Raw genomic sequence first — 27,549 nt, forward strand, 5'->3', positions numbered from 1 at the left:
TTGATCGCCCCAGACGACATCCCCCTCCCCTCCCCGCCCCAGGCCCGGGTAAAAGTCTGCAAAGGTGCTGCTGGTCCCAGAACTAACTTGGAGCAGTAGCCCTGAAGGGTAGCTGATTGCTAACGAGCAATGCCCCAATGATCCACCCGCTCAAATCAAATCTGTTGTCAATGACCTGTCCGATCCCTGCACCGCTTTCATTCACCACGCCAGTTCCCTGGCTCCAGCAGGGAACCCGCGTGAAATTAGCAAATGTATTATTTTAAGGATGCTCTAACGAGCCACGGCCAGATTTCATTGGCTGGGCAGCGGAGAGAGGCTACCCACGTTGCACGGTTTTGGTTTCTGAGCCGATTCCTTCCCCTCGCGCACATTTCGGAGCTGATCACACCTAAAATGTGTTTGGGTTGTGTGCCTGTCCCTCTTCCTCCCTACCACCCCGGTGCCACCGGCGACCCGCGTTTCTAGCCATAACACGCTACAGAATGAAAACAAACTTGGGGGAGGCAAAGCGAGAGCATCTGTCTCTCCCCACCCGCTTCCCCTCCGTCTGTCTGGCTGTAGCGAAAGAGTTAACCCGCGCTCCGCAGTGCTTTATTTTTTAAAGAAATTTATCAGATTTTTACAGGGGGACCAGGAAAGGGCTCTCCTTTTCCACTGGCTCCCTCCAAGCAGAGTCCAGGGCTAAAAATACAAAAATGTTGTATAAATTGGACTCCACTCGAAGGTCTTCCCACATAAAGGTGGTCTTTGTGCGGCGGTGGAAATGTTGTACACATAACTCTTTATTAAGGCCACAAAAAGCACTTTAATTATATTTATGCCGGTCCAGAACTCGGGCCACCGAAACAGCGACCCTTCACAACCGGGCTTCGGTTGAAAAAATAAACACGCCACTCACTAGCCCTGCGTGGTGTGTGGCTACAAGGGGTGAAAAGCGCCGTTCGGCGACTTCGTTTTCTTCCTTCCGAGCGATTGTATTGAAAGGGGGAAGCTGCTTTTGCAAACTGGTTAGAAAGTGACTGGCAGTTTTCTGATTTGAATTCTTGGGGGGGGGGGCATTTTGTGGGCCTCTTTGTCCCTTTTCTATGACCAAAGAACCTCCGAGCATGCGGGGGAGTTGTTAAAACTCTGTAGACTTCCTCCGCCCAAGACAACGACCCCTTTAAACTCCCTCAGGCTACGTCTAGACTACACGTTTTCTCGGCAAAAAATAGGCTCCTTTTTTGAGGCCACGAGGATCTCGCGGAAAAAGGGGGTTCTTGCGCAAAACGAAAACGTCCACACGGCTTGTTTTTGTGCAAATGAGATCAGGACTCGTGCATATTTTTGGCTGAGAAAACTCGTACGTGGAGAGGTAGCCCATGACTTCAGAAAAAGTGTGAAAAGCGTTGGCAGGTTATGAAAACTCGTGTGTGTGTGTGTGTGTGTGTGTGTTTGGGGGGGGGGGCAGCACAGCTCGGTTATTTTGGTCTCCAGAATGGTTCTGATGGGATCCATCCTCGGGGCATAAAATCAGCCCCCAGTGGAAGGCTTGGTAACGAATCCCCCCCCCCCCCACACACACACATCCCGCACGCACAGAGGAGTAGCATGAAACTGATCAACCTGTGTCGGGGGACCCAGCCACTCACTCCCAGCCAGTGCGCGCGCGTTATGGCTCGCCTGTGCCTTCCTGGCCGGGAATTAGGGGCTGAGGGGTCCTGCCCCTTGTAGGACTCCTGGGGAGGTTGAGGTGCAGGCTACCGGGGGCGGGGGGCACTCCCCTGCCAGTGACAAGCCGAAGGAGGCTAGTTGATTTCAGGCAGCCAGGTAACCCCCTGGCGAGAGAGGTATTTCCCTGCCCCCCAAGGTATTTCCCAACAGCCTGTGGGCCCAGGTGACTGTCCCCGCGTGGGTGCCACGCACCAGCATAGCAGCAGCAATCTGCCCCCCCCCCCTTTGGGACCAGCCGGGTGGCCCGTCTCGGCGTTAGACGGGGCAGCTGCATTTCAAGGGGTTCCTCAAAAATGGAAGGGAGAGCGAGTGGGACCCGGTCTCTTGGCAGCCGCTGGCCCGGGGCCCTGCTGGCTTTAGCAGCCAGCGGCTCTGGAGGGGCTGGTCTTGGAGCCAGGTCCTTGGATTGGGATTAAAGAGGCCTTCGCCCTCCCACGGGGTGAATGGAAGGTCAGCGGAGTGCGTGTCATGCGGGCCCGTCATGTACTTCCCCCTCCACGATCTTCCCCCGGATCTGTGACTAGGGAGTCAGGGGGGCATGGTCCTGGGCATAGCACCTCCTCCTCGGCCCAGCGCTGGGGAGTGCCAAGGAGCGTCCCCAATCCGCCACCTCCAGCCGGGGAGCAGTGGGGAGAGAGGACCCCCCCAGTCTCCTTACTAATACCCCCCCCCCCCCCACTGGCTTTAGAAAAGTGGCAGATGTCAGTAAAAGTCTCAATCTCTGCCTGTCTATCGGGATCAAAGCCAGGGGCCCACCCCGACTGTCTGTGCGTCTGTCCCAGGAACCGCTCGCCGGCTAACGGCCCGTGGCTCTCTCCCTAGGGGTCCTGCTTCCAGTCGTCCAGGCGGGAGAAATACGGCAACGTCTTCAAGACTCACTTGCTGGGGCGCCCCTTGATCCGGGTGACCGGCGCCGAGCACGTGCGGAAGATCCTGATGGGGGAGCACCACCTGGTGAGCACCGAGTGGCCCCGGAGCACCCGGATGCTCCTAGGACCCAACACGGTGGCCAACTCCATCGGGGACATCCACAGGCACAAGAGGAAGGTAAGGGCCCCTCCCGCCGGGAGCACTGGGGGACGGGGGAGGGGAGATACCTGGGGCGCTCCAACCAGGCGCCTGTCCCAGAGCTCCCGCCCCCGCTAGCCGGATCCCAGCTCAGGGAAAGGGGGGGGGGGCTGGCTCCTCCAGTTCCTGGGCTGGGGGGGGGGGGAAGGGGGTAAATTGTGACCCTGCGGGCTGGGCCGCTTCCTCCTCCTCTTCCCCCTCCCACGTGGGCGCCTGCCCGGGCAAAGTCGCAACGTTCGGACGGTGGAACGCGGCAGAGAGTGAGCGTTCGAAGTGCCGAACGCTGCCGGTGCAGAGTCCTTTGAGGAATTTAAAAGGGCGATGGAGAGATGCGCGAGCAAGCGGGCGGGGGGGGGGGGGGTCTTGGCAGCCGGAGGGCCGGGGCTTCCCCGCAGGCAGCGCTACATCCCCGGGAGCAGGGCCATCGCCGAGGGGCTCAGCGTGAGGGGGAAGCTCCGAGCTCGCCGCCTGCTAAAAGGGGTCGAGCTCCGCCCGGGGAGTGACCCGAGCTGCTCCAGATTCTTGCCGAGGCTCTGCGGGAGCGGGGAGGGGGGGTTACGGGGGAATTCCGGCTTGTCCGCGCTTCTGGCTGTTTGCTGCGACTTTCTATGGGGCTGCCGGGGGGGGGGGGAGAGGGGAGAGAGGGCAGGGGGAGCACGGAGAGCAGCCCATCCCCCTCCCGCCCCCGGGGCTCTCCTTCCCCACCCCGTTGCAGCCCGTGGCACATGTGGCTTGAACCGCAGCAATAACCTGCAAAAACCGATCGAGCTCTGCCGGTCGCCTCCCCTCTTAAAAGGGCAACGCCAGGGGCGGGGGAGGGGGAGGGGCTTTTCCCGTCCCTGCGAAGGAAAGTGGGGACGCCCAGGTGTCAGAGAGGGAGACAGGATGTCGCTAGCCAGCACAGGCTGGGTCCTTGTAGTGTGTTTCCAGCAGCCTCCAGCTTTCACCTGTGCTGGACCCTGTGAGTCTCTTCATCCTACAGGCAGTGCTCCATTCTGTTCTCCCCCAGGGGTTGAAATCCAGGGGTGCAGGAGGACTCCACAGTCTGGAGTCCCAGACTCACCACCAGGGTAACTTGAGGTCAGAACCCGTCCCTGTGTCGCGCCTGCCTCTCCATCGCTTGGCCATGCCAACAGCGCTTTCGTAATAACACGCCCCATCTAAGCACAGCCCCAGAAAACACCCGGCAGGAGAAATATGCTGGTATAACAGAGCATTTGCGCCTCTGTAGAGTTTAAAGTCCAGGGCCCCAGTCCTGCAATCACTTCCCGGCGGGCACAATTTCTGCGTGTTGTTGCCCAAACAACACTGGCAGGATCTGGGCATTAGCAGACAAACACCTGCAGTTGGGCCCATAATGCACTGCATTAGCCCAAAATGGTGGCCTGCTTGCAAGGTAGAGCAGGGGGTTGCATTGTGGGTTACCTAGATTGTGGAGGGATGTGTGGGTCCCCCTTTTGAAGTCTCCCCACAAATCTTTTTCTGAGCTATTATTTGAACAGTAGAATAAGAGAGACAGCATATATAAAATGACAACTAGCTGGAACTGTTTTATTTCACAATACGGCTGCATGTAACAAAACACTCTACTGTGCACACTTTTCGAGATGAGGAACACTTGCCCCATCTCTTAATGCATTACTGGAAGGTGCTTGGACACTCTCGGGTGAGGAGTGCAGCAGAAGAACCAACACTGAACTGAAGAGAATTCATTGCATCCGGCTCCTGTTTGCAAATTTTCGTTGTTGTAGTTTTTGTATTTTGGAGCAATGTGCCCCACTGTAGTCTCAGAATGGCGGGGTGGGGTGGGAGTGATACTGCACATAAAAGAGATGCTGTTGTGCTGGTGATGTAGCTTGGGAAGTTCGAGGGAGAGGCAGGCAGGCTGTGTGATACAAGACAAGGCTGGAAAAAACCAATGCTCACTTTGGGATGGCAGCAGGAAGGAAACGGGGCAGTGCTAAGGCCTGCAATTTCACCACCTTTACGTTTCCTATTGAGAAAGGGGGCAGAGTGAAACAATTACTCGCAGGCCTATCCAAAACATTTGTTGTTGTTCCCCTTTGGGAAGGAAAGATGTTTCTTTTTTAGTGCAAACAAGGGGGAGCTGAGGACCTTTGGTTGAAATCTCAGTAGGTGGAAACTTTAATAAAACCACGAAGTTTAGACCTCAGGGGAAAAAAATTGAGGAGTGTGGGCAGAGAGTAGATATGGCAAGGAGGCAATGAAAAGGCCTTCACACCTGACTGTAGGTTTACTAATACCACAACCGAACACTGAGAAACTGACATAGAATCACAGAACACCAGCTGGGGTACATCTACACAGCAACATTATTTCAAAATAACTAGAGTTATTTTGAAATAATGTCAAAATACTGTCGAGCTGGAGGACTTCTTACTCCGACTCCTGTAGCCTTCATTGTCCTGGGAGTAAGGGAAGTCGGAGGAAGAGGCTCTATTTCGAAATAAGTGCTGTGTAGACACTCCCTATTTTGAAATAAGCTACGCAACTGATGTAGCTCAATTTGCGTCGCTTATTTCGAGGTAAGCCCTGCTGTGTAGACACACCCTAGAACTGGAAGGGACCTCGAGAGGTTATCAAGTCCAGTCCCCTGCCCTCACAGCAGAATCCAGCACTATCTCTAGACCATCCCTGGTAGATGACTATCCAACCTGCTCCAATATCTCCAATGATGGAGATTCCACAACCTCCCCAGTCAATTGATTCCAGGGTTCATGAGAACTTGAATGATAAGGGGGCATTTTCCATCTCCTATGCCTCTTTCTCACTTGACACATTCAACCAGTTTATTTATTTTTTTGTTACTAAGGGGGAACAACATCCCCTAGACTCAGCCGCCAGCTAAGTTTTGTGAGTGTGTGATCTGGCATATTCAGATCCGAATTCCCCAATTTGAACCCCTCCCCCCATGGTTTGGTTCCAGGCCCGGTCAAAAACTCGAGGGCCTATTTTCCAGCTAGAATGTAGCCAGAACCGCGTGTCCAAAGGTTTGACCTGAGCGGAGGTGAAATACCGTGTTGGTGCCATCTGCACCTGAACCCTATGCACTGGTTCCTCAGTTAGTCTCCTCCTATCTGTCATTTGAATTCCGGCTGACATTGTAAATACACAGAAAACTAACTTCAAGGGTTAGGAGCCTGGAGTGGAGTGCAGGGCAAGAATGAGAGATGTTACTAAATGCTGCCTATTTTTAATGAGGACGACTGGTAATCTTTCTCTTCCTCTCTCCACTGTTATACCACTAGATTCAGCTTGCTGGATCAGTTTCCTTCCAAAAAAAAAGCGTAGTTTGGTCCCCTGGCTTGGTTCTTCTTAATAACGGTTTTATTGAGCGTCCGCATCGGGTGTGTTTCACACCCTTAAATGTCTGCCCAGGGAAGGTTTCCTTGCATCAGTGCTTTTATTTACTTGGAAGCCACTTGCATTGTTCTTTTCCATACACTCCAGCACGGCCTTGCCCTGGGCAGGAGGCAGTTCCAAGCGACTCCTTCGGCCGTCAGACCAACATGTTTCAAATAAGAAGGCAACAAAGATCCTTTTGTGCTTGGCTGTATCTCTGTGCTCCGGCGGGGGGAGACGAGACGAGGAGCAGCCCCTGGTCTGTGCAGGCCAGGTGCCCGGCAGCTTCAGGTCCAGGCGTCTCAATCCAAAGCTGCTGCGTGTCTTGCGATTACGATTGTTTTGGAACTCTCTCCATCCTGCGACTGGGGTCGAAGCCATGCGCTTAGGGCACCTTTAATACCCGAGTCCTCGTGGCAGGGTGTCTCCCCTGCCTTGTCCATAGAAGGCGATGTGTTCCGTCCTCTATGCCAGTGGTGTTCAAACGTTGTTTTTTCTCAGTTGAAGAAAATCGTTGATGCTCGCGACCCAGCATAATTATATCTTTTGGGCTCTGGCGGGGGCCAGGAATGTAGGAGCCGGAGTATAGGAGGGGGATCCAGGTTAGGGGGAGCCTCAGGACTCAGGCAGGAGATTGGTGCTCACAATTGGGCTTATCTCCAACACGGAGGGGGTGTGAAGGCAGCTTCCTGCCTCTCCTGGCCCTGCAGACCAGGCTGCGCCTGTCTCAGCCAGCAGCAGGTCTGGTTCCGAGGTGGTGGCACACAAACAGCTTTGCATGCTGCTCCCACCTGCAGGCACAGGACTCCGCCCTCCCCCCCCCCAGCTCCCATTGGCCCGGAGTTAGCCAATGGGAGCGTGGAGCCAGCGCTCCAGGTGGGGGCCTAGGAGCCAGATCTGCTGCAGGGATGCAGCATGGTCCGCAGGGCCAGGTCAGACAGGAAGCTGCCTTAGCATCCCCATGTGTCCCTGTGTCGCTCTCCAGCAAGGCGACCCGGTGCCGAACACGTGACTAGTTGCTGGGTTGCGACGCGCTCTGCTCCATCCACACTGAAGAGCCAAATCGTCGTTCTCTGCAGTGTTCGTCTCCAGTGCTTTGTCCAATCCAGGTCCAAACGTCCCAAGCCTTGCCAGCATTGTTGCTGAAGCCGTGCTACTGTAGAGAGGAGCTTAGAGGGTCTGGGAACTTGGCTGAATAAATCCTTCTCTTTCTAGCTTTGATGTGGACTCTTGGCTCAGGAGATCCAGGTTTATCCAAGCCTGTGACCTTGGATAAATCACTTGACGTCTCTGTGCTTGAGCCTTTAATCCCTTCACATTGATCGAGGGCTTGGAGCACCTGGGGTGGAAGGTGCTATCGAAGAGCAAAGCGGTCCTCTTGTGCCGTATTAAGAAGTCGGTAGCTACGGCAGCTCAGCACTTCCCCCTTTGTTGGAACTCCTCTGCCTGAGGTGGTTGAAGTTGATACGACCTGGCGAAAGCTCCCTCTTGGGAAATTATCTCGTCCATCTTGACAGGCGTGAGCATTCCCACGTTGGGCTCATGCATCAAATGAGTGCCAGTGACACGCACGAGGGAGTTTGTCAATACGCAGCCAGGGCCGGATTAAGGGGGGGCTAGCCAGGTAGCTGCCCGGTGTGCCAACCTATGGGGGGCGCCTGATTGAAGTGGTAAGGGGCGCCACATTAGGTGCCTCCCCATAGGTTGCTGCCTAGGGGCGGGGCTGCGCATGCGCCACGTGCCTAGGGGCGGGGCTGCACATATGCCACGCGCCCGCAGCCCGGGGACAAGACTGGCTCAGGCCAGCCCTGTACACAGCAAATCAAGCCGAGCGCACGAGAACGAAAATAGCTACTATCGGTTGAGCCTCTCTACTCCAGCACTCTCTGAGAAGTCTCCAGGAATCTGAGAATTTGCCGGACCACCGAAGGTCGGGATTGTCTAGCAGCATTGTCAATACTTCCACTGCTTGCTGGGCTCTTAGAAGTCATTGCAGGGTAAATTAGAGCTAAGTCACCACACAGAACACTGAGGGTACGTCTACACTAGCTCGTTAGTTCATGCTACGTAGGCAAATGAGGGCAAGCGGAGTTGCAAATGAAGCCTGGGATTTAAATATCCCGGGCTTCATTTGCATGTTCCAGGGCGCCACCATTTTTAAATCCCCCTTAGTCCGAACTCCGTGCCCGCGGCTACACGCGGCACAGAGTAGGTAGTTCCAATTAGCGATCCTAATTTGAACTACCGTTACTCCTCGTGGAACGAATTAGGATCTCTAATTCGAACTACCTACTCCGTGCCGCATGTAGCCGCGGGCACAGAGTTCGGACTAAGGGGGATTTAAAAATGGCGGCGCCCGGGAATATGCAAATGAAGCCTGGGATATTTAAATCCCGGGCTTCATTTGCAACTCCTGTTGCCCTCATTTGCCTACCTAGCTTGAACTAACGAGCTAGTGTAGACATACCCTGAGAGACAGGACTGGTGGCTGTAAACAAGCATCATGGGACCGCAGGAAACTTGGCCTCACCCATGCTAAGTGGACATCTGGCGAACTAACATCATGCTGGACCACGGATGTTGCGAGTGCCGGACTAGAGAGGTTCAGCCGGTGTAGCTAAGGCTCACACCTGTTGATCAGGCATGGAAAATACTCCAAGAGGGCAGGGGTCACAAATACAGGAACTAGCTAGGTGTTGGTGAGGGGCTGGTGTAGGATTGTTGGTTGTTGTTTGTATTTGTGTAGCTCCATGGAGACCCAGGGCTTGATTAGGGAGGTGCTGGATAAACCCAGAACAAAAACCCGTCTTTGCTCTAAGGAGCTGATAGTCTAAGGGAGAGCCACCCCTTCCCGAAATCACATGCTGTCTACACTGTAGGCAGAGACCCGCTGCTCGGGAGTCAGCTGTTGCGTCCCTTTTCCAGTGCAAGATTGTGCCCTGCAGGACTGTGGGTTTGTCTACCGTCTTAAGGATGTGGTTTTGCAGCGTGGCCGAGCCCCGGTGTCTCCTACTGCAATTGTGGGTGTTTTCTTGTGACTTTTTAAAATCAGCTCCTTGGTGCTTCCATTGAGAGGAGCTCCTGCCATTGAACCGTGCCGCGCGTTTAGGCCATCTGCTGGAAATTTAGCTTATTATTTTCCCTGTTGCTCAGTCTCGCCTTTGGTCCATCCCTTCTTATACCACCACACTTCTCCCTCGTTGGTGTTACCCCAATTCAGTCTCTGAAGGACGTCTCCGACTAATACACCCCTGGCCGGGTCACCCTAGTCGCTCACATTCACCACTTCTAGGCTTCTAATAAATCAGCCCCTAGCTCATAACATAAGAACGTAAGAACATAAGAACGGCCGTACTGGGTCAGACCAAAGGTCCATCTAGCCCAGTAGCCTGTCTGCCGACAGTGGCCGGCACCAGGTGCCCCAGAGAGGGTGGACCGAAGACAATGATCAAGCGATTGGTCTCCTGCCATTCCTCTCCAGCCTCTGACAAACAGAGGCCAAGGACACCATTTTATCCCCTGGCGAATAGCCTTTTATGGACCTAACCTCCATGAATTTATCCAGCTTCTCGTTAAACTCTATTATAGTCCCAGCCTTCACAGCCTCCTCTGGCAAGGAGTTCCACAGGTTGACTACACTCTGTGTGAAGAAGAACTTTTTTTATTAGTTTTAAACCTGCTCCCCATTAATTTCATTTGGTGTCCTCTAGTTCTTCTATTTAAGGAACTAATAAATAACTTTTCTTTATCGGCCCTCTGCACACCACTCATGATTTTATAGACCTCTATCATATCCCCCCTCAGTCTCCTCTTCTCTACACTGAAAAGTCCCAGTCGCTTTAACCTCTCCTCATATGGGACCTGTTCCAAACCCCTAATCATTTTAGTTGCCCTTTTCTGAACCCTTTCCAAGGCCAAAATATCTTTTTTGAGGTGAGGAGACCACATCTGTACACAGTATTCATTTTTGTTACTCAGTTCCCCTTGACGTATTGGCACTTCTCTGGTTCTTGCCTGCCCCGAATGGAACACCTAGATGCTGCGTAGCAGTCATTGGGACCTGTTTAAATACTTGTAATGTTTTGGGTTGAATTCGGCTCCCATTCATAGCCATGCAACTCCGCGGAAGCGAGCACAGCAGCTCTGCGTTTATACCAGCCTGTGCCAGAGCAGAAGCGGGTCTTTTGCGTTCCAGGATTGGCAAAGGATTTGGGTTCTGGGACGTTGTGACCTTTCATCCATATTTACCTGGAACAGAGGAGGAGAAAATTGGCTTGCAGGTGGGTGTGGTGGGGTTTGTGCATTATAAAATGTGAATGAGCAATTAGGAAATGAATCACACACGTCTGTGATTGTAATCATCTTCGCAGACAAACTTAGCTAGCAAAAAAAAAAAAAAAAAAAAAAAAGCCAAGGGTTCCTAGCTCTTATGCTTCAGGGCATACACAGGTCAGGGGTCAGGAAGGAATTATCTCTTGCATAGGATAGTATTGCACAAGCATGTGCATTAGGTGTTTGGATGGGGTAAAGGGTAAAAAAAAAAAAAACCTTCTTCCGAAGCATTCAGCATTGATCGCAGGATCCTAGTTTACAGAGAGTTTTGGTCTGTTCCAGCATGGCAGTCCTAAAAACAGACACAGCTGGCTCCATCCCTCTCCCTTCCTCCCCCCTCCTCCCACAAAGACCCAGACAATGGGAGTTCTGGAGGAAGCAAGCACACCATGGCATAACACAACTGGCCTGCTGTGCCTCACTGTTCCAGTGTCCGAAACTCCAGCGTTCATTAACACACCAGTTAATGTTCTGCCTCGGAGGCGTATAAGTGTTGTGCTTATTAGCACCACCTAGAAAAGTCTGAGGCTTTAATATAGTTTGCGAGAGGATTAAGAACACAAAAGGGGCCATAAATTTACAACCAAATACAAACCAGCTGCTGTGGGCAGGGGCAAAGGGAGGCAGTGGAGGGGGGGGGGGGGTGCTTTTCGTCAGTAGGAAAAGCCCTGATTCGGGATAGGTGGCTACGTCCGTTGACTTTTCAGCCGGTGCTTCAATGCACCATTAGAGGATCTGGCCTAGTGACTTTTCGTTACTATGCGAAGGGGCTGATGCAAAACCCAATTGTGAGTCTCCATTGACTTCAAAGGGGCCAGGATTGGGTCATTGAGGCAGACCGGGCCTGACTTCCAGAGAAAATTCAAAGTAACATCAGGGTGGGTTACATTTTTATAACACCTTTCATCCTGAGAACTTCAAGGATGCTTTACAATGCAGCCCCTTGGGTCACATGCCAGCAGATAGCACCGGCCTTTTCATGCTGGCCATCTTGCCTTCTTAGCCCTGTTTAACCAGCTGGGGAAGCACCTTCCCCTCTCTGTGCCTCCATTTTCCCATCTGTGAAATGGGAACAACCCTCGGACAGCATGCTGAGCTCTGCTGACGAAACGTGCTACATGAGAGCTGGGTATTAGCATGACTGTTATCCAAAGATTTCAGATTCCCCCGCCCCCTCTGAGACAGCAAGACAATTAAGGGAATGCTTTGCCCCAAATGCTCTTCGCCTCCCCTGGAAATGCAGCCACCTCTGGGGTGCACCGTGGCAATGATTCGACAGCATACAGCAACCGAGCAGGGTAAGGAGTGTAGAATACCACGCACAAACCATAGGGAGAACTTTTTAGGTCATCTCACCCATCCTCCCCTTCCCAGGCTACGGCTACACTATGAGGCAAAAAGAAAGTGCCCCTACTGCTTGTTTTTGCGCAAAAACCCTTAGCGCAAAAATGGAGCAGCAGAAAATATGCAAATGAGATTGCAGCTCATGCAGATGAGTTCCTCATTAGCCTATTTGTTGCCAAGAAAACTCGTAGTGTAGACTTAGCCTCAGTGCCTCAAACCAATGAACCGAGTCTATTCCGGTTGTATTGGCCCACTCATCCCTCTGGTATCCGAGTTCTCTTCCAGGCGAAGAAAGCTGGTGGTCACACCATTTTGCTTGTCATTGTCTTTCCCTTTTCCTGACCGTAAGTCCATGCATTTACTTCTGGCTGCAGTCTTCTCTCCCCTCTGGCTGCCATTTACACCCCTGCAAAGTGCCCACAGAGTGCCACCGAAAATGAAAAAAACCTTAATTACTGATGCAGATTGAGTGGTGTGGAAGCATGAGCCCCCTTGTATCAGGATAAATATGGTAATTGCCAGGCATCAGGTAATTGCCTCCAGAAATCTCAATTGTTTGAAGATTCTGGTAAAGCTGAAGGTTAGGGTAGGGGTGAGGTCTCTGTCTCTGATGGAGTCCCCCTCATCTTTGGATCCGGCTAACTGGTCTGTGCCTGGTGCTCCGAAGAGCCCACTTAGAATGGGTCTCCTACCCCCCTTCCAAAGGCAGTGGACAGAGGGCTGGCTTCCTGCCCACCCGGCCTTCCCAAATACACCAGGCGGGACTCTCTGCCGGTCCAAACCTAGCCCGAAGGCGCGGAAACTCACCACGGGAGAGAGGGGAAAAAAATCAAACGACCCATCCGGGCTCCTTGTTAGCTGGGCAGCGGCTCTCGACTAGGGATCAGCGTGTGAGCTGATTTAGCGTTTCCGGCCACTGCTGTCCCTGCAGCTGTATCACCCGGCAGCCCCGCCCAGGGCCGGTCGCTGACTCCGCCAAGGGTCCATAACAAAGATTCAAGAGGGGATGAAAATCGGACGCATGTGTCTGAGCGAGGCGTGGGTGCCCATATTAGTTCCGCTTACTGGACTTAAGGAAAGGCTTTGATTTGCTGGCGCTCTAGATGGAGTTGTACGTCTCGCTGGGGTAAAAGGGCTGGATCGACAGTAGTGGAGGCTTGTGTTTATCCCCAGAGCAGGTACAGCACAGGCTGGGTTAAGGGGTACCTCTCACAGCAGACTTCAGTGTCCCATGGTCACTGAGCTGCTGGGGGGAGAAGGGAGGTGAGGATGGGTAAAGCATGAGAGACGGAGACTGGACAGAGATGAAGTTGCTCCCCTTATCTCATCTAATGAACACCCTTTGGATGGGGAACTGACATGTAGGTTTAAAGCTTTGTACCCCAGTCTCCATAGGGCAGCCAGGCTCCATTTCTGATGAACACTTGGAAAAAAGTCCTCAGTCGTTAGAGCCTGATCAACAATTAATTGGAATAGTGGACAGGCTCCTATGGTTTGAATGGGCTTGGGAAGTCCTCAGCCTTCAGAGCCAAGAGGGCAGTGAGTTTTCAGGACAGCTGACTGGCAATCTGGCATTTCCAGTCCAGAGGAAATCCAGGCTTTTTTCCCTCTCCTTGTGCTGCCCATTTTGAGGGGCACATTGGCGCTGGCGGTGTGAGATGGGGCGGACTGCCACTGGATACACGGAGGCCTGCCAAGAGACTTTGCACATCCTGGCCTCCTCCAAAACCAACCCTCTTTCAGACCAGAAAACTGTCCAGGACACACCGTGGGTACACGCCAACGGCTTGTTCAGGACGCGGCTTAGATCTCTTCTCTCGTGTGCCCCACCAGATGCAGTAGGCCTGCGGGGGTCACCTCGGACAAGGGAGGGAACCTCTTGCATTGTCACGCAGAGCCGGAGCGCTCTGTGGTTCCAGGGAGCTGAGACACTGGGCAAGAATTTTCTGCCTTAGGAAAACCGCAAATCCTTAAATATCCTGTTTTCGTTGCAAGACGAGGCGTGTGCGGAAGTTGCCAGACGGTCGGTGAGTCCGCAGGCTGGACGGTGGGTTCGCTTTCTGAGCCGGGTGTTGGACCCTTTGAGAACGGGAGGGTGTGCGAGCAAGGAATTTCTCCGAGCTGCCCGCGTTTTTCGATCCGCTCCAGTATCACAGCCGGGGCCGGCCTTGGCTCTCTGCTACCCTGGCTAACAGGCCGGTAGACTCCCCACTGGTCTAGGCAGCACAAGGAAAGGGAATACATCTGGGTCTTAACCCAGTGACGTAGCCCTGGCTACGCCGGGGAACGGGGAACTGGATGTCCCGACTGTATAGAGACAGTCCTGAGATTTAGGGCTTTGTCTTGCATAGAACCTCTTACTCCCCGTAACCCGGCCTGATTCTTTACCTTTGCTGTCTGGTCACACTAGGTCCCGGGGATTGAGGGAATAGCTGCCTCTCCTGTCAGCCCTCGGATGCGAGAGATCGAAGCAGCCCCCTTGGGTTTCCCCTGGCAGTGCAGGACTGTTCCCAAACAGCGTGTGCCTTGGGGCTTTTTCTAGGCCAGCGGTTTCCAAACGGCAGGTTGTGACCCAGCGCTGGGTGGTGGGGTGTCGGGCGCTGGGGCTTATGGCTGCAGAGGGATCAGGTGAGTGGGGAGGTGGGGGGCTAAGGCAGCTCCCTGCCTGTCCTGGCACCACAGACTGTGCTGCACCCCAGAAGTAGCCGGCAGCAGGCCCGGCCCCTGGGGGGGGGGGGTGTAGCGGGGAGGGGAGCACACAGGGCTCCCCTCACTGCCCCTGCTCCGAGCACTAGCTCCACACTCCCATTGGCTGGAAACCTGCTGCCGGCTGCTTCTGGGGCGCAGCCTGGTCTGCAGTGCCAGGAGAGGCAGGAAGCTGCCTTAGCCCCCTGCTGCACTGTTGACCGGGAGCCGCTGGAGGTCGGCCCCTCCTGATTCAGCCCTGCCCCCCCGAAGCTTGAGCATCCCAAACCTCCCCTCCTCAGCTCCAGCCCACGTTCCAGTCACATGATGCTAGGTTGCGGCGTCCACCGTTTTCCTCAACTGGGTCATGAGAAAAAAATGTTTGAAACTCGTCGGCCTCGTGCAGCTGTGAAAATGTCCGCAGAGTGTGACCAGACAGCAAGGGTAAAGAATCAGGCCAGGTTACGGGGAGTAAGAGGGTCTATGTAAGACAAAGCCCTAAATCTCAGGACTGTCTCTATAGAGTCGGGACATCCAGTTCCCCCGCATAGCCAGGGGTACGGGTAACTGGATGTCCCGATTGTATAGAGACAGTCTTCTCCAGCCTGCAACGTGCCTCCTCTGCCTTTGGGACGGCGACAGGAGGAACCAAACCGGGGACCCCCGGAGCTTCATGCAGGAGTCGCTGCTGCATGAGCGAAAAAAGCGGTAGGCTCCCAGCTAGGGCTGTAGAGCAGAATCCTCTTTGCTCAATGCCACCCCCATGGTACAGTGCCTCACCCCTCAGTGGGTGTGTGGGTTACACTGTAACTTTCCCTTCCTTCCTTCCCTCCTGACAGCCTGGTAGGAAGGCCAGAGCTGTGTGGCAAGTGTTCACTAGAGGGCGCAAGGATTTTAGCCTGGAAGCAGGCAGGCAGGCCTTTGTGTGTGGGAATGATGGGGTAAAACTCCAGGGCCTTGCAGCCTTTCTGCTGAGCCGAAAGGGGGTCCAGCCGGGGCTGGGGAGGGGCACGTACCGCCAGACACGCTGGCCAATGGAATGATTTAGTTTTTTGAGAGCAGCGGCTCGAGGGGGGGCGGAGATGACGTCTTTTCAGGCGCCGGGGTGGTGAAAGAGGTCTAAGAGCTGTTCGAAGTCACTGGGTGTGGGTGTCAATGCAGAGTTGAGACGCAGCCCAAGATGGCCTAGCCAAGGCCAGCTGGGTCTAGTCTGGCTCTAGCTGCCGGCCTACAAAGAAGCGAGAGATGCGAGAAGAGGTAGGCGGGGGAGGCGAGCGTCCGGTTCTGAGATGGAGCAATGCTCGGAGCCAACTACCTTCTCCTCGGAGCTTAATTAATTAATGGGTAGCAGGTTTAAAACGAATAAAAGAAAGTTCTTCTTCACACAGCGTGTAGTCAACCTGTGGAACTCCTTGCCAGAGGAGGCTGTGAAGGCTAGGACTGTAACGGAGTTTAAAGAGAAGCTGGATAATTTCATGGAGGTTAGGTCCATAAAAGGCTATTAGCCAGGGGATAAAATGGTCTCCTTGGCCTCTGTTTGTCAGAGGCTGGAGAGGGATGGCAGGAGACAAATCGCTTGATCATTGTCTTCGGTCCACCCTCTCTGGGGCACCTGGTGCTGGCCACTGTGGGCAGACAGGATACTGGGCTAGATGGACCTTTGGTCTGACCCAGAACGGCCGTTCTTATGTTCTTATGAGCTGGGAGAGGATCCCTAAACTTTTCCTCTGTGGTGGCGATGGGTGGTTGCTAAGGAGCAGGGTGTATTTTATTTATTTATTTTTGGGCCCTTTCAGGCACAGGTTGCTTTTTGGGGCCCAGGAGGTTGCTCATTCTCTGGGCTCAGTGAGAACATCCGTCTCTCCCCTCCGGGTGCTGGGGGCTCTGCTTTGGGGGACAGATGATCCCGCAGCTGCCTCGGGCCAGGCACCTTCCTCTGAAGCAGCGGGCCCTAGCTGGGATGTTGGCTAGATGGGCAGACTCGGTCTGTCTGCCCTACGTTCCTGAGTACATCGCTCCCCTATGGCCCGGGGCAGTTTCAGGTCTGCGGATGCCCTCGAACTTCCAGGCGTCCCCGTAGCGTAGACGTGCTATGTCGAAATAGGCTGTTGGGGAGTATTTTTTCCAGACTTGCTCATTCTGAAACATGTGTCGTGTAGACGCAGCCAAGCCGGCTGGGGCTGGGTGTGCGAGAGACAAGGCACGATACGGACAATGGCAGACACACTGTCCCTTATTCACTGCCCCACCCACGTGCCTCCAACCTGCCCTGTCAGTGTGAGGGGGGTTATCTCCAATCCTTTGGTCTGGGGGGGAGTTTCATAGAGCACTAGAACTGGAAGGGACCTCGAGAGGTTATCGAGTCCAGTCCCCTGCCCTCATGGCAGGACCCAGCACTGTCTAGACCATCCCTGATAGACATTTATCTAACCTGCTCTTACATATCTCCTAGTGATGGGGATTCCACAACCTCCCTAGGCAATTGATTCCAGTGTTTAACCACCCTGACGGGCAGGAAGTTTTTTTTCCTAATGTCCAACCTAAACCTCCCTTGCTGCAGTTTAAGCCCATTGCTTCTTGTTCTATCCCCAGAGGCCAAGGAGAACAAATTTTCTCCCTCTTCCTTGTAACACCCTTTTAGATACCTGAAAACTGCTCTCCTGTCTCATCAGTCTTCTCCTTTCCAAACTAAACAAGCCCAATTCCTTCAGCCTTCCTTCATAGCTCACGTTCTCTAGACCTTTCATCATTCTTGTTGCTCTTCTCTGGACCTTCTCCAGTTTCTCCACATCTTTCTTGAAACGTGGTGACCAGAACTGGACACAGGACTCCAGCTGAGGCCTGCTCAGTGCAGAGCAGAATGAACATAAGAACGTAAGAACATAAGAACGGCCGTACTGGGTCAGACCAAAGGTCCTTCTAGCCCAGTAGCCTGTCTACCGACAGTGGCCAGCACCAGGTGCCCCAGAGAGGGTGGACCGAAGACAATGATCAAGCGATTTGTCTCCTGCCATCTCTCTCCAGCCTCTGACAAACAGAGGCCAAGGACACCATTTTATCCCCTGGCTAATAGCCTTTTATGGACCTAACCTCCATGAAATTATCCAGCTTCTCTTTAAACTCTATTATAGTCCTAGCCTTCACAGCCTCCTCTGGCAAGGAGTTCCACAGGTTGACTACATGCTGTGTGAAGAACTTTCTTTTATTAGTTTTAAACCTGCTCCCCATTAATTTCATTTGGTGTCCTCTAGTTCTTCTATTTAGGGAACTAATAAATACCTTTTCTTTATCTACCCTCTCTACACCAGTCATGATTTTATAGACCTCTATCATATCCCCCCTCAGTCTCCTCTTGGAAGAAGGACGTCTCGTGTCTTGCTCACAACCCTCCTGTTCATGCCTCCTGGAATCATATTTGCTTTTTTGGCAACAGTGTCCCACTTCTGACTCCTATTTAGCTCGTGATCCACTCTGACCCCTAGATCCCTTTCTGCCGTGCTCCTTCTTAGACCGTCGCTTCCCATTCTGTTTGTGTAAAACTGAGTGTTCCTTCCTAAGTGGAGCACTTTGCATTTGTCCTTATTGAACTTCATCCTGTTTGCCTCAGGCCATTTCCCCAGTTTGTCCAGGTCATTTTGAATTATGACCCTCTCCTCCACAAGTCTGCATTTGTGCTGCACCCCGTTTTACTTTCCCGGGGCCAAGGGAACGCAGCTTCATGCTGGCTCCAGGGGTAGAAGTGAGTATTCCTGCTCCAACACACATGTTCCCTGCAGGAGAGTCATGCATCCATAGGCACCAGTAAGGGGACTATGGCACACAGCTCAGCAGTCCTGGTTCTATCCAGGAAAGGGCAGTGGCATGCAGTAACACACCCAGTGTTGTGTTTTATTGCTTGCCCACTAGTCCCAATTATTTACTTGTGGTGCCCGTAACACAAGAACTAGGGCTCACCGCATGAAACGAATCAGTAACAGGTTAAACACCAACCAGAGAAAGTATTTTTTCATGCAACATAGTTAACCTGTGGAACTCCTCGCCAGAGGATGTTGTGAAGGTCAGGATTTCAACAGGGTTCAAAAAAGAACTAGATACATTCATGGAGGTTAGGTCCATCAATGGCTATTAGCCATTAGCGGCACAGAGAGGGCAGTAAGAAACAGTCCCAGCTTGGGAGAGATTACTCTCTCTCTAGACCAAACAGGAGAAGAAGGCTGGTAGAAATGATGTGTCATTCTCTCCATTGTACAGATGGGGAACGGAGGCCCAGGGAGATCAAGTGACTTACTCAAAGTCACATAAGCAGTAGGACTTGAGCCCGGGTCTCCAGAGTCTCACTCTGAAGCCTAAACCCCGGCGCATTCTATGCTGCATCAGCCCTGTCTTTCAGGGGGCGAGGGGGGAAACTGAGGCACGGGGCTGGTTAAATGTGTTGTCCGGTGCTCATAAAGCATCAGCGTCAGACCCAGGGCCAGAACACATGCAGGGCCGGCTCGAGGCAGCGCCCCGGGCAGCGGGCATGCGACGCATGCGTGGCTCCGCCCCCGGGTGCTCGGTGCATGCATGGCCCCACCTCTCGGCGTGCTGCACACCTTACAGCTGCAATCGGGTGCACGGTGCCTGATTGCAGCTCTAAGGGGCACAGTGCGGCCCCGGGCGTGTGGCGCCCCTTACAGCTGCCATCAGGCCCCCCCCATAGGTTGGCACCCTGGGCAGGTGCCCGGCTAGCCCCCCCCTTAATCTGGCTCTGAACATACGGGCGCTGATTCTGTGGGAGTTGCTTGTGGGTGCACCAGCTGGAGGTTCGCGTCCAGGAGGCCCATATGTCACCTCTTGCTTTACCAATCTCCTCTCCCTCCACACAACATCCCAACCGGCCAAGACTGATTGAGCCTCTGTCAAGAGGACCTGGGGGGTTAAGCCTTTGGCATCTTCCAGGCGGTGTCTCCTGTAAGCTGGGCAGCCCCCGGGAGAGATTCTGAGGCCACCCAGCTGGTTAGCAGAGCGCCCTCAGCCAGCAACATGCGTTTCCCTTGGTGGTGCACATCTGTCCATGTGTTGGTGCATAGAACAAAATTTATTCCACACACAGGTGGGAAAAACGAGAGGGAACATTGCTGCTAGGCCGCCTTTGTCACTGGTTTTAATGCTAGAGGCCTCTCTAGCAATCGCCGTGTGGTCCCAGGCGGGGAAGGCAGAAATTCACCATTCTTTCCCCTTCTGGCACATGGTGGTAGAGGTTTCCACCGCCCGGTAGCTCTTGGGCTCTGGGTGCCAACAATCACTAAGAGCGGCCAACGTTTCTGCACCTGGCACCGTACCCAGCCTGGTGTCCCGGTCACGGCCACCGGGGACACGTCTCTTTCCCAGCTACTGGAACCCGCGGACACATGTTTATTTCTTTCCCCTCCCTGCTAGCCCTGGCCCAGATGACTCTTGGAGCATGGGCTGGGGGAGGCCTTGTCTTCGCTCGGGACAGTCCGGGCATGTGGGGAGCTCGGCGCGGGGGTGGCGGCGGGGCTTGGCAGCGCCAGTGTGTTGTCAGGTTTACTAGCCCCGGTTTTTAGAAATGTGTCTTCCCCACCCACACGCGTCTCCGTCCAGGGCTTAAAAATAGAATCAGTCCCGCGGCCATGCGCCGGGCAGGCTCCATGCTCCAGAAAGCGGGAGACGATCAATCCCTTTCTCCTGCCCTTTTCGGCTCCTTCTGGTCTCCCCCGCCCCTGCCCCGGCGCCCCCCTCCTGCTTTTCCGCCTCCCCCGCCGGCTCGTGGCTGCGGAATATATTTTATGCACAGCCACAAAGCGTGCCAGCCCCGGGGGGCTCGGCTTTCATTCCTCGCCTTGCTCCTCCTCGCCCCGAGCTACGGAAAAACCCCTCCTGTGGCCCAAAGGTCACTACGTGTAAGGCCTGGAGCACTTTATGAACCAGCTATTGTTGGGTCTCCAGGGCCTGGCTTTAAAGGGCCAGGAGTGTTATTTCAGCAAACAAACTCCAGTGTGCGACGCCGGGCATTAGCCATGCAGGGTCACGGCCAGGAAAATGTTACCTTTCCCTTCCAGTGCTGACTGCGGGGGAAATTCTCACATTTACAGCTTTAAAGGTTACGTGCTTGGAGGGGCTTTGGCTTGGGGTTTTCTTTCTTTTTTTTTTTCTTTTCTTTTTTTTAATTTGATAAAATGGGGCGCGCTCCTCCCTCCCCGCAAGCCCCCTCGTCTCCTCGGCGTGAGCCGGGAGGTTGCGCCGTCTCGTCTGACCTTCACCTTGGCAAGCACGCTGCACTCGGCTGGGGCTTGATTTGATTTTGTTTTCTCGGGTCCTGGAGGCCCGGAGCGTGGCAGCGTGGGTGAGAGTTAATACAAAATAAACAAACAGCGTTTTTCCACCCTGGCGCTCTGCGATACGGGGCTGGGGGGGCGGTCGAGCGGAGGGCGGGGGGATGGAATGAAAGCGTGTGCTGTGGAGTTAGCCAACTGGGGATTACAGCCGGGGGGAGGGCTAGGGGTAGGGGAGAAAGCAAAGAACATTCCTTGCATTGCTGGGGACCTTGCACAACACACAGGTCCTGTAGCAGAAGGGGGAGCTGGGTCCGTCTCCTGCAGGGCTGATTTAAGTGCAGAATTGAAAAGAACGCACTCTGTAGACCCAGACTTTCCTTTCTCGCTCGCCGCTGTGTTATTGTAGGGCCTTCACGTGCTGCTTTGTGATGTAGGGTCGCTTGTGAGCACTGGGGCGTGGCATGCTGGTTGCAGCATCGCCTGTGTACTGTTTTATTATTGGAAGGTCTTTCAGGAGCTCGACACTTTACTGGGCTGTCTTCCTGCCTCTGCCACTGATCTACTCAGTGACCTCGGGGGAGTCATTTTTCCTCCCCTCTGCCCATCTTGCTTATAGACTTTCAGCGTTTTGGGGTAGGGATCTTGCATTGCTCAGCAGCTAGCATAATGGGAGACACCAGCGTAACCACCACTGAGTGGATTTGAACTTGGGAACCTCAGAACTATAAACCCAGCTGGCTCTCAGCTTTGGCTGTAGAACTCCCTTATACTTAGCTTTTGCTGTAAGCGGTTTAAGTACCACTAGGTGTGAGGGTCACATACATAGTCCCTGGCTAGTAAGGAAGGCTGGAAGAGCCCGGGCCCGTATTGATCTACGTGTGGTTTGTATTGCAGGTATTCTCCAAAATCTTCAGCCATGAAGCCCTGGAGAGTTACCTCCCGAAGATCCAGCTGGTGATCCAGGATACGCTCCGGATGTGGAGCAGCAATCCCGAACCCATCAATGTCTATTACGAGTCTCAGAAGCTCACCTTCCGCATGGCCATCCGCGTCCTGCTGGGCTTCTGCATCTCTGACGAGGAGCTCACCCGACTCTTCGAGGTCTACCAGCAGTTCGTGGAGAACGTCTTCTCGCTGCCCGTGGACCTGCCCTTCAGTGGCTACAGGAGGGTAAGAGGCTCCTCTGACCCCCCCTTATGGCCATGAGATTGAGCGGTGGCCCCGAGTATAGTTTGGAAGGATGGTCTCGTGGATCTGGCACTGAGCTGGGATTCAGGAGACCTGGGGTGAATTTCTGGCCCTGCTACCGGCTTCCACTGTGACCTTGGGCAAGTCACTTAGCCGCTGGATGGCTCAGTTCCCCATCTGTAAATGGGGGATCATAGTCCGCTGTTTCCCAAGGGGGTAAAGAATAGAATCTATTAGTGATTGGGAGGCAGGTGGATAAAGGCCACACTCGGATGACAGAAGGTCGGAAAGAACCACAAATTCCTGGCCTTGAAGGAGAAAGCGTTTCAGCTCCCTGAGCAGCTTCCAATAGCTGTCCTTAAAAAAAACAAATTGACCTTTCCCACAGATGTTTCCTCTTTCTGCTCCCTCCGCCCCTTCCCCCCAAATTCACCCTGATCTGCAGCAAGACCCAGCCCTGCACAAGCGGCTGGCTTGCTGGACTTAGTGATGTTGTGGCGTTGAAGTCTGATACCTCATTGGACTCCGGCCTGCTTTCTAGGCAAGGCAGTTATATGCAATAGTACCAGGATTTTTGTAAGGCTCTCTAAAGCATTCCCCAAATAGCAAAGTTCTGTCTCATTCAGGGCACAGACCGTCTGGGAGATGGGCTAAGGGTTTGCTCAGCATAATCTCGTCTGCATTGGAGAATTTTACTGTGCGAAGAGCTGTTTGTTTTGCAAACGTGCTAGAAGCAGCAATCTGCACCCATGCACCCATGCTGTTTGAACTGGCTGCATGTGCCTAGGTCTTGTCAGCTGTAGGGTACTCCTCTACCAAACACCGGCCTTCTTCCTGCTCCTTGAGGGTAACCGGGTGGGTACAGGTTATAGATCAAATCTACTTGCCTGCACAAGCAAGGGCTGTCTTTAATTCATTCCTGTTGGAGACAGCACACTGGTCGCTGCTGTAAGAGTCAGTCCCAAAATACGCCTCTTGCTGTGTCACGCCGCAGTGTTGGCCTTTGGAAGTCACTGCTTCTAGGGGGGCCGGCCACAGATCCCCCATAGGGCTTTGCAGCTCCGATTGAGTGCGGAACAGGGACTTACCCGCAGTAGTGCCTGGACCAATTCTAGGGTTGCCAGGTGTCCAGTTTTTACCTGGACAGTCCGGTATTTGCGGCCTCTGTCCGGTTTAAAAAAAACAGAAAATAGCGGACATGTTTTTTCTCGGACGGCAGGCTGGTGGGGACATTTTTCCCTTGCCGCGTCTAGTGGGGGAATGGGAGCACATGGATTTAAAGGCACAGTGACGGTTTTTTTTTTTTCTCAACCAATTTTGTTCCTGCCATGTTCGGTATTTTTTTTTAAAGTATCTGGAGACCCTAACCAGGTCAGCCAGGTTAACGTGGGCACGAGGAGCCATTTGTGCGTGTGTTGGTTCAACTCCACTGGGCCAGTGGCTAGAAGTCGCTGACACTGCCCAGGTGCTGGAATCGACCCGTCGGAGTCCCACAGCCACTCCCGGATTTTTGCCAGGCAAAGTTTCCTGGTCCCTGGTCTCTGTTTCTCTCCTGGGAGCCCATCAAACCCTCTTTTTGTGTCCTCGGGGAGCTCTAGCATGGGGGAGCTGCTGCGCTGCCCGTCTGCTGAGCGGCTGTTTCATGGTGGGCTGGTTTGCAGGGAATCCGAGCACGGGAGACACTGCAGAAGGGGCTGGAGAAAGCCATCCGGGAGAAGCTGCAGAACACGCAGGGCAAGGACTACTCCGACGCCCTGGACATCCTGATCGAAAGCGGCAAGGAGCACGGCAAAGAGCTGACCATGCAGGAGCTGAAGGTGAGAGCAGGGCGGGGGGATCGGTCGGCGGGTTGCGTTCGGTTCCTCCCGTTGGCCAGTTTCCTCCTTCCCTTTCCCCGGTCCCCCACCGCCGTGTCTGTCTCACCCACTGCGGGAGATCGGCGGGCAACTTCTCACGGCCAGCACTAGCTGGGACCAGCCGGAGCAGGCGGGCACAGAGCGAAACACAGTGGCAGGGCTGGGTAGAGGCTGGATTAACAGAAGGGTGTCGGCAGGGCGGGCCGGAGGGGCGTCGGCAGGGCAGTGAAGGGAAGCCCCGGGCCTTATTGGCAAAGCCACATACCAGCAGTAGCTCAGCCCTCTCGTGGCCTCTGCGTGGATCAAACCCAGTGCCAGCAGACCAGACTTTCCCCCAAGAGCCACGTTTTTTGGGCCCCCCTTCCCTGGCTTTGGGGAAGGGCATTTCTGGGGAGCAGTAGTATTACAAAGCAGCGCCCTTGGTTTTCACGCATTGAATGAGCATGACTAGTCCTCCCAAAGCTGTTGGGACGTTGGTCGGGGTTCTGTTCCGCCATTGTGCAGGAAGGGAAACTGAGGCACGGAGGGGGTCGCGAGTCTGTGTCTGACCCAGGGACTAAGGCTTTATTGGTGCCCACACCTGTGTTTCGACTACTAGCCTCACCCTGCGCTTCGTTCCTGACTGCCCACGGGCTGTAAGCTCGGCCATCGGCTTCTTGTAGGCTGTTGGCAACCCCACGGACGCCCTTCAGCTTGGCTGTTTATTTCTGTTGGATTGAACGTTGGCTCCAAACCGGCGAGTAGCCACAAATTGCCGGGGAGAGGGGGGAGGAACATGTGGAGAGGAGGAAAGAAAATCCCCTGGGGACTCTTGGGGAGTCCTTTCTGCTGCCCATGCCACGTTAGCCGTTTGACCGGGGAACTTTCTGGCCGTGCAAGGCCTCAGCTGCTCCCTTTGGAGTGAAGTCTGCCCTTTTCCTGGGGGGCATGCTAAACCTGGGGGCGGGGGAGGAAAGAGCACCCCAGACACAGTGCTGGGCAGGAGAGCTTCCAAGCCACCAGCCCCCTGTCTGGGTAGGGAGTGTGGTTGTGCAGATCAGAAGCAATTTAGTTGGGTGTAAAGCCGGAATTGCTCCAGGGAAGCCAAAGCGCTGACCCTCGGGTTGAGGAAACCAGCGTCAGGCACTGTTGTGTGGCTACGTCTACACTATGAGTTTTTGCGGCAGAAAATATGCTAATGAGGAACTCATTAGCATAAGCCACGATCCCATTTGCATATTTTCTGCCGATCCGTGTTTGCGCTAGGGGGTTTTTGTGCAAAAACGAGCACTGTGGATGTTTTCTTTTTGCGCAAAACCCCCTTTTCCCGCAGGATCCTTATGCCCCCAGAAAGGAGGCCTACCGATCTTGCGGGAAAAAGGGTTTTTGTGCAAAAAGGAAACGTCCACACCGCTCGTTTTTGCGCTAAAAGCCCAAGCGCAAACACGGATCGGCAGAAAATATGCAGATGAGATCACGACGTATGCTAATGAGGTCCTCGTTTGCATATTTTCTGCCGCGAAAACGCGTAGTGTAGACGTAGCCTGTGTGCGTGTGTGGGATGTGCCAGGGGATGTTGCTTGTTCCTTAGGTAGGCAGATAAGGGGGGGTTCGCAGGCTGCTAAGTGCCAAAGGAAGCCCCCCTGGCTGTGGGAAGAGGCTGCCTGTCTGCCCACAGGGGCCAATACCAGATGCCCCAGAGGGAGAGGACACAACAGACAATCCTCACGTGATCCCTCCCCTGTCACCCACCTCCAGACAAACAGAGGCTAGGGCACCATTCCTGCACATCCTGGCTAATAGCTATCGATGGACATAACCTCCATGAATCCATCTAGCTCTTTTTGGAACCCTGTTAAAGTTCTAATCTTCACCACATCCTCTGGCGAGGAGTTCCACAGGTTGACTGTGCACTGAGTGAAGAAAAACTCCTTTTGATTTGTTTTAAACCCGCTGCCTAAGCATTTCATTTGGGGGACCCCCTAGTTCTTATATTGTGGGAACATGTCAATACGTTTTCCTTATTCACTTTTTCCACACCACTCATGATTTTATAGACCTCTCTCCTATCCCCCCTTTTCTAACCTGAAAAGTCCCAGTCTTTTTACTCCCTCTTCCTACGGCAGCCGTTCCAGCCCCCTCCTCATTTTTGTTGCCCTTTTCGGAACCTTTTCCAATGTACACGTTGGCTACGTCTACACTGGCATGATTTTCCGGAAATGCTTTTAACAGAAAAGTTTTCCGTTAAAAGCATTTTCGGAAAAATCGCGTCTAGATTGGCAGGATGCTTTTCCGCAAAAGCACTTTTTGTGGAAAAGCATCTGTGGCCAATCTAGACGCGCTTTTGTGCAAAAAAGCCCCGATCGCCATTTTCGCCATCGGGGCTTTTTTGCGAAAACAAATCTGAGCTGTCTACACTGGCCCTTTTGCGCAGAAGTCTTTTGGAAAAAGACTTTTGCCCGAACGGGAGCAGCATAATATTTCCGGAAAAGCACTGATGATTTTACAGGAGATCGTCAGTGCTTTTCCGGAAATTCAAGCGGCCAGTGTAGACAGCTGGCAAGTTTTTCTGCAAAATCATTTGATTTTGCGGAAAAACTTGCCAGTCTAGACACAGCCGTTAAGTATTGCGGGGTTTTCTTCTAGCCACTTCTGCCTCGGTGCTGCCAATTCCCTGCAGTTCTGCTCAGCGCCCCTTCCTGCACTCTCATGGGGTGACGTGCCGCAGCCCTACCGCCCGGCAGCCCTGAGGAGAGCTTGGGGCCACACTGGGCCTTGGGAATAAAATGTCTTTCGGGGACCAGGCTGTGGCGAAACAAAGCTGCTTCCAGCCGGGACCTAGTGCCAGAGTTGAGCTTCTGCTGGCGGCCGGCCGGGCACGACCCCGTTCTAGTCTGTGCCCCTGTCCGAAGGCAGCTGCGTGGTTGTAAGCCTCCTCGGCTATAACCCCGGGTTCCTTTTTTTGGCCTCCAGGATGGCACCTTGGAGCTGATCTTTGCAGCCTACGCGACCACGGCCAGTGCCAGCACCTCTCTGGTCATGCAGCTGCTGAAGCATCCCGGTGTGCTGGAGAAGCTCCGGGAAGAGCTCCGCAGCCAAGGAATCTTGCACAACGGCTGCCTCTGTGAAGGTTCCCTCCGGCTGGACACCATCGGCAGCCTCCACTACCTGGACTGCGTGATCAAGGAAGTGCTCCGGCTCTTCACCCCCATCTCCGGCGGGTACCGGACGGTGCTGCAGACCTTCGAGCTGGACGTGAGTGCGACGGCCCGGGGGCGCTGGCGTTTCCCTTGCGCCTTCTCCCCCGATAGGGGTGGCGGGTGCTTTGTAGGGACGCCCGGCGGGGTCTCTGCCTCGCCTGCTGGAACAGAGCCACCACTGGGGTGGACGCTGGCAGCTTATCATCAGGCAGGCCAATGGGACACAAGGGTAGGACAGGCCACTGGCTGGGTACTGACTCAGACTGTAGGAGACCTCTGGGATGTGTTGTGAGCAAGACACGAGAAGTCATTCTTCCGCTCTCCTCTGCGCTGGTTAGGCCTCAGTTGGAGTGTTGTGTCCAGTTCTGGGCACCGCATTTCAGGAAAGATGTGGAGAAATTGGAGAGAGTCCAGAGAAGAGCAACAAGAATGATGAAAGGTCTAGAGAACAGGAGCTATGAAGGAAGGCTGAAAGAATTGGGTTTGTTTAGTTTAGAAAAGAGAAGATTGAGGGGGGACATGATAGTCGTTTTCAAGTAT

The 27,549-nt window shown here is 53.9% G+C and overlaps 1 protein-coding gene across 1 annotated transcript in view; it reads left to right on the forward strand.

Annotated features, from left to right (window-relative positions):
• CYP26B1 (cytochrome P450 family 26 subfamily B member 1) overlaps positions 1-27,549 on the forward strand; it is a 35,105-nt gene that overhangs the window by 1,759 nt on the left and 5,797 nt on the right. The window contains exons 2-5 of the mRNA XM_075931044.1: positions 2,539-2,763; positions 21,681-21,956; positions 23,636-23,791; positions 26,783-27,064. Of these exons, the coding sequence (XP_075787159.1) occupies positions 2,539-2,763; positions 21,681-21,956; positions 23,636-23,791; positions 26,783-27,064 (939 nt within the window). The remainder of the gene's footprint in view (positions 1-2,538; positions 2,764-21,680; positions 21,957-23,635; positions 23,792-26,782; positions 27,065-27,549) is intronic.

This window comes from Pelodiscus sinensis, chromosome 5 (genome assembly GCF_049634645.1).
Source record: "Pelodiscus sinensis isolate JC-2024 chromosome 5, ASM4963464v1, whole genome shotgun sequence".
Taxonomy (NCBI): Eukaryota; Metazoa; Chordata; order Testudines; family Trionychidae; genus Pelodiscus; species Pelodiscus sinensis.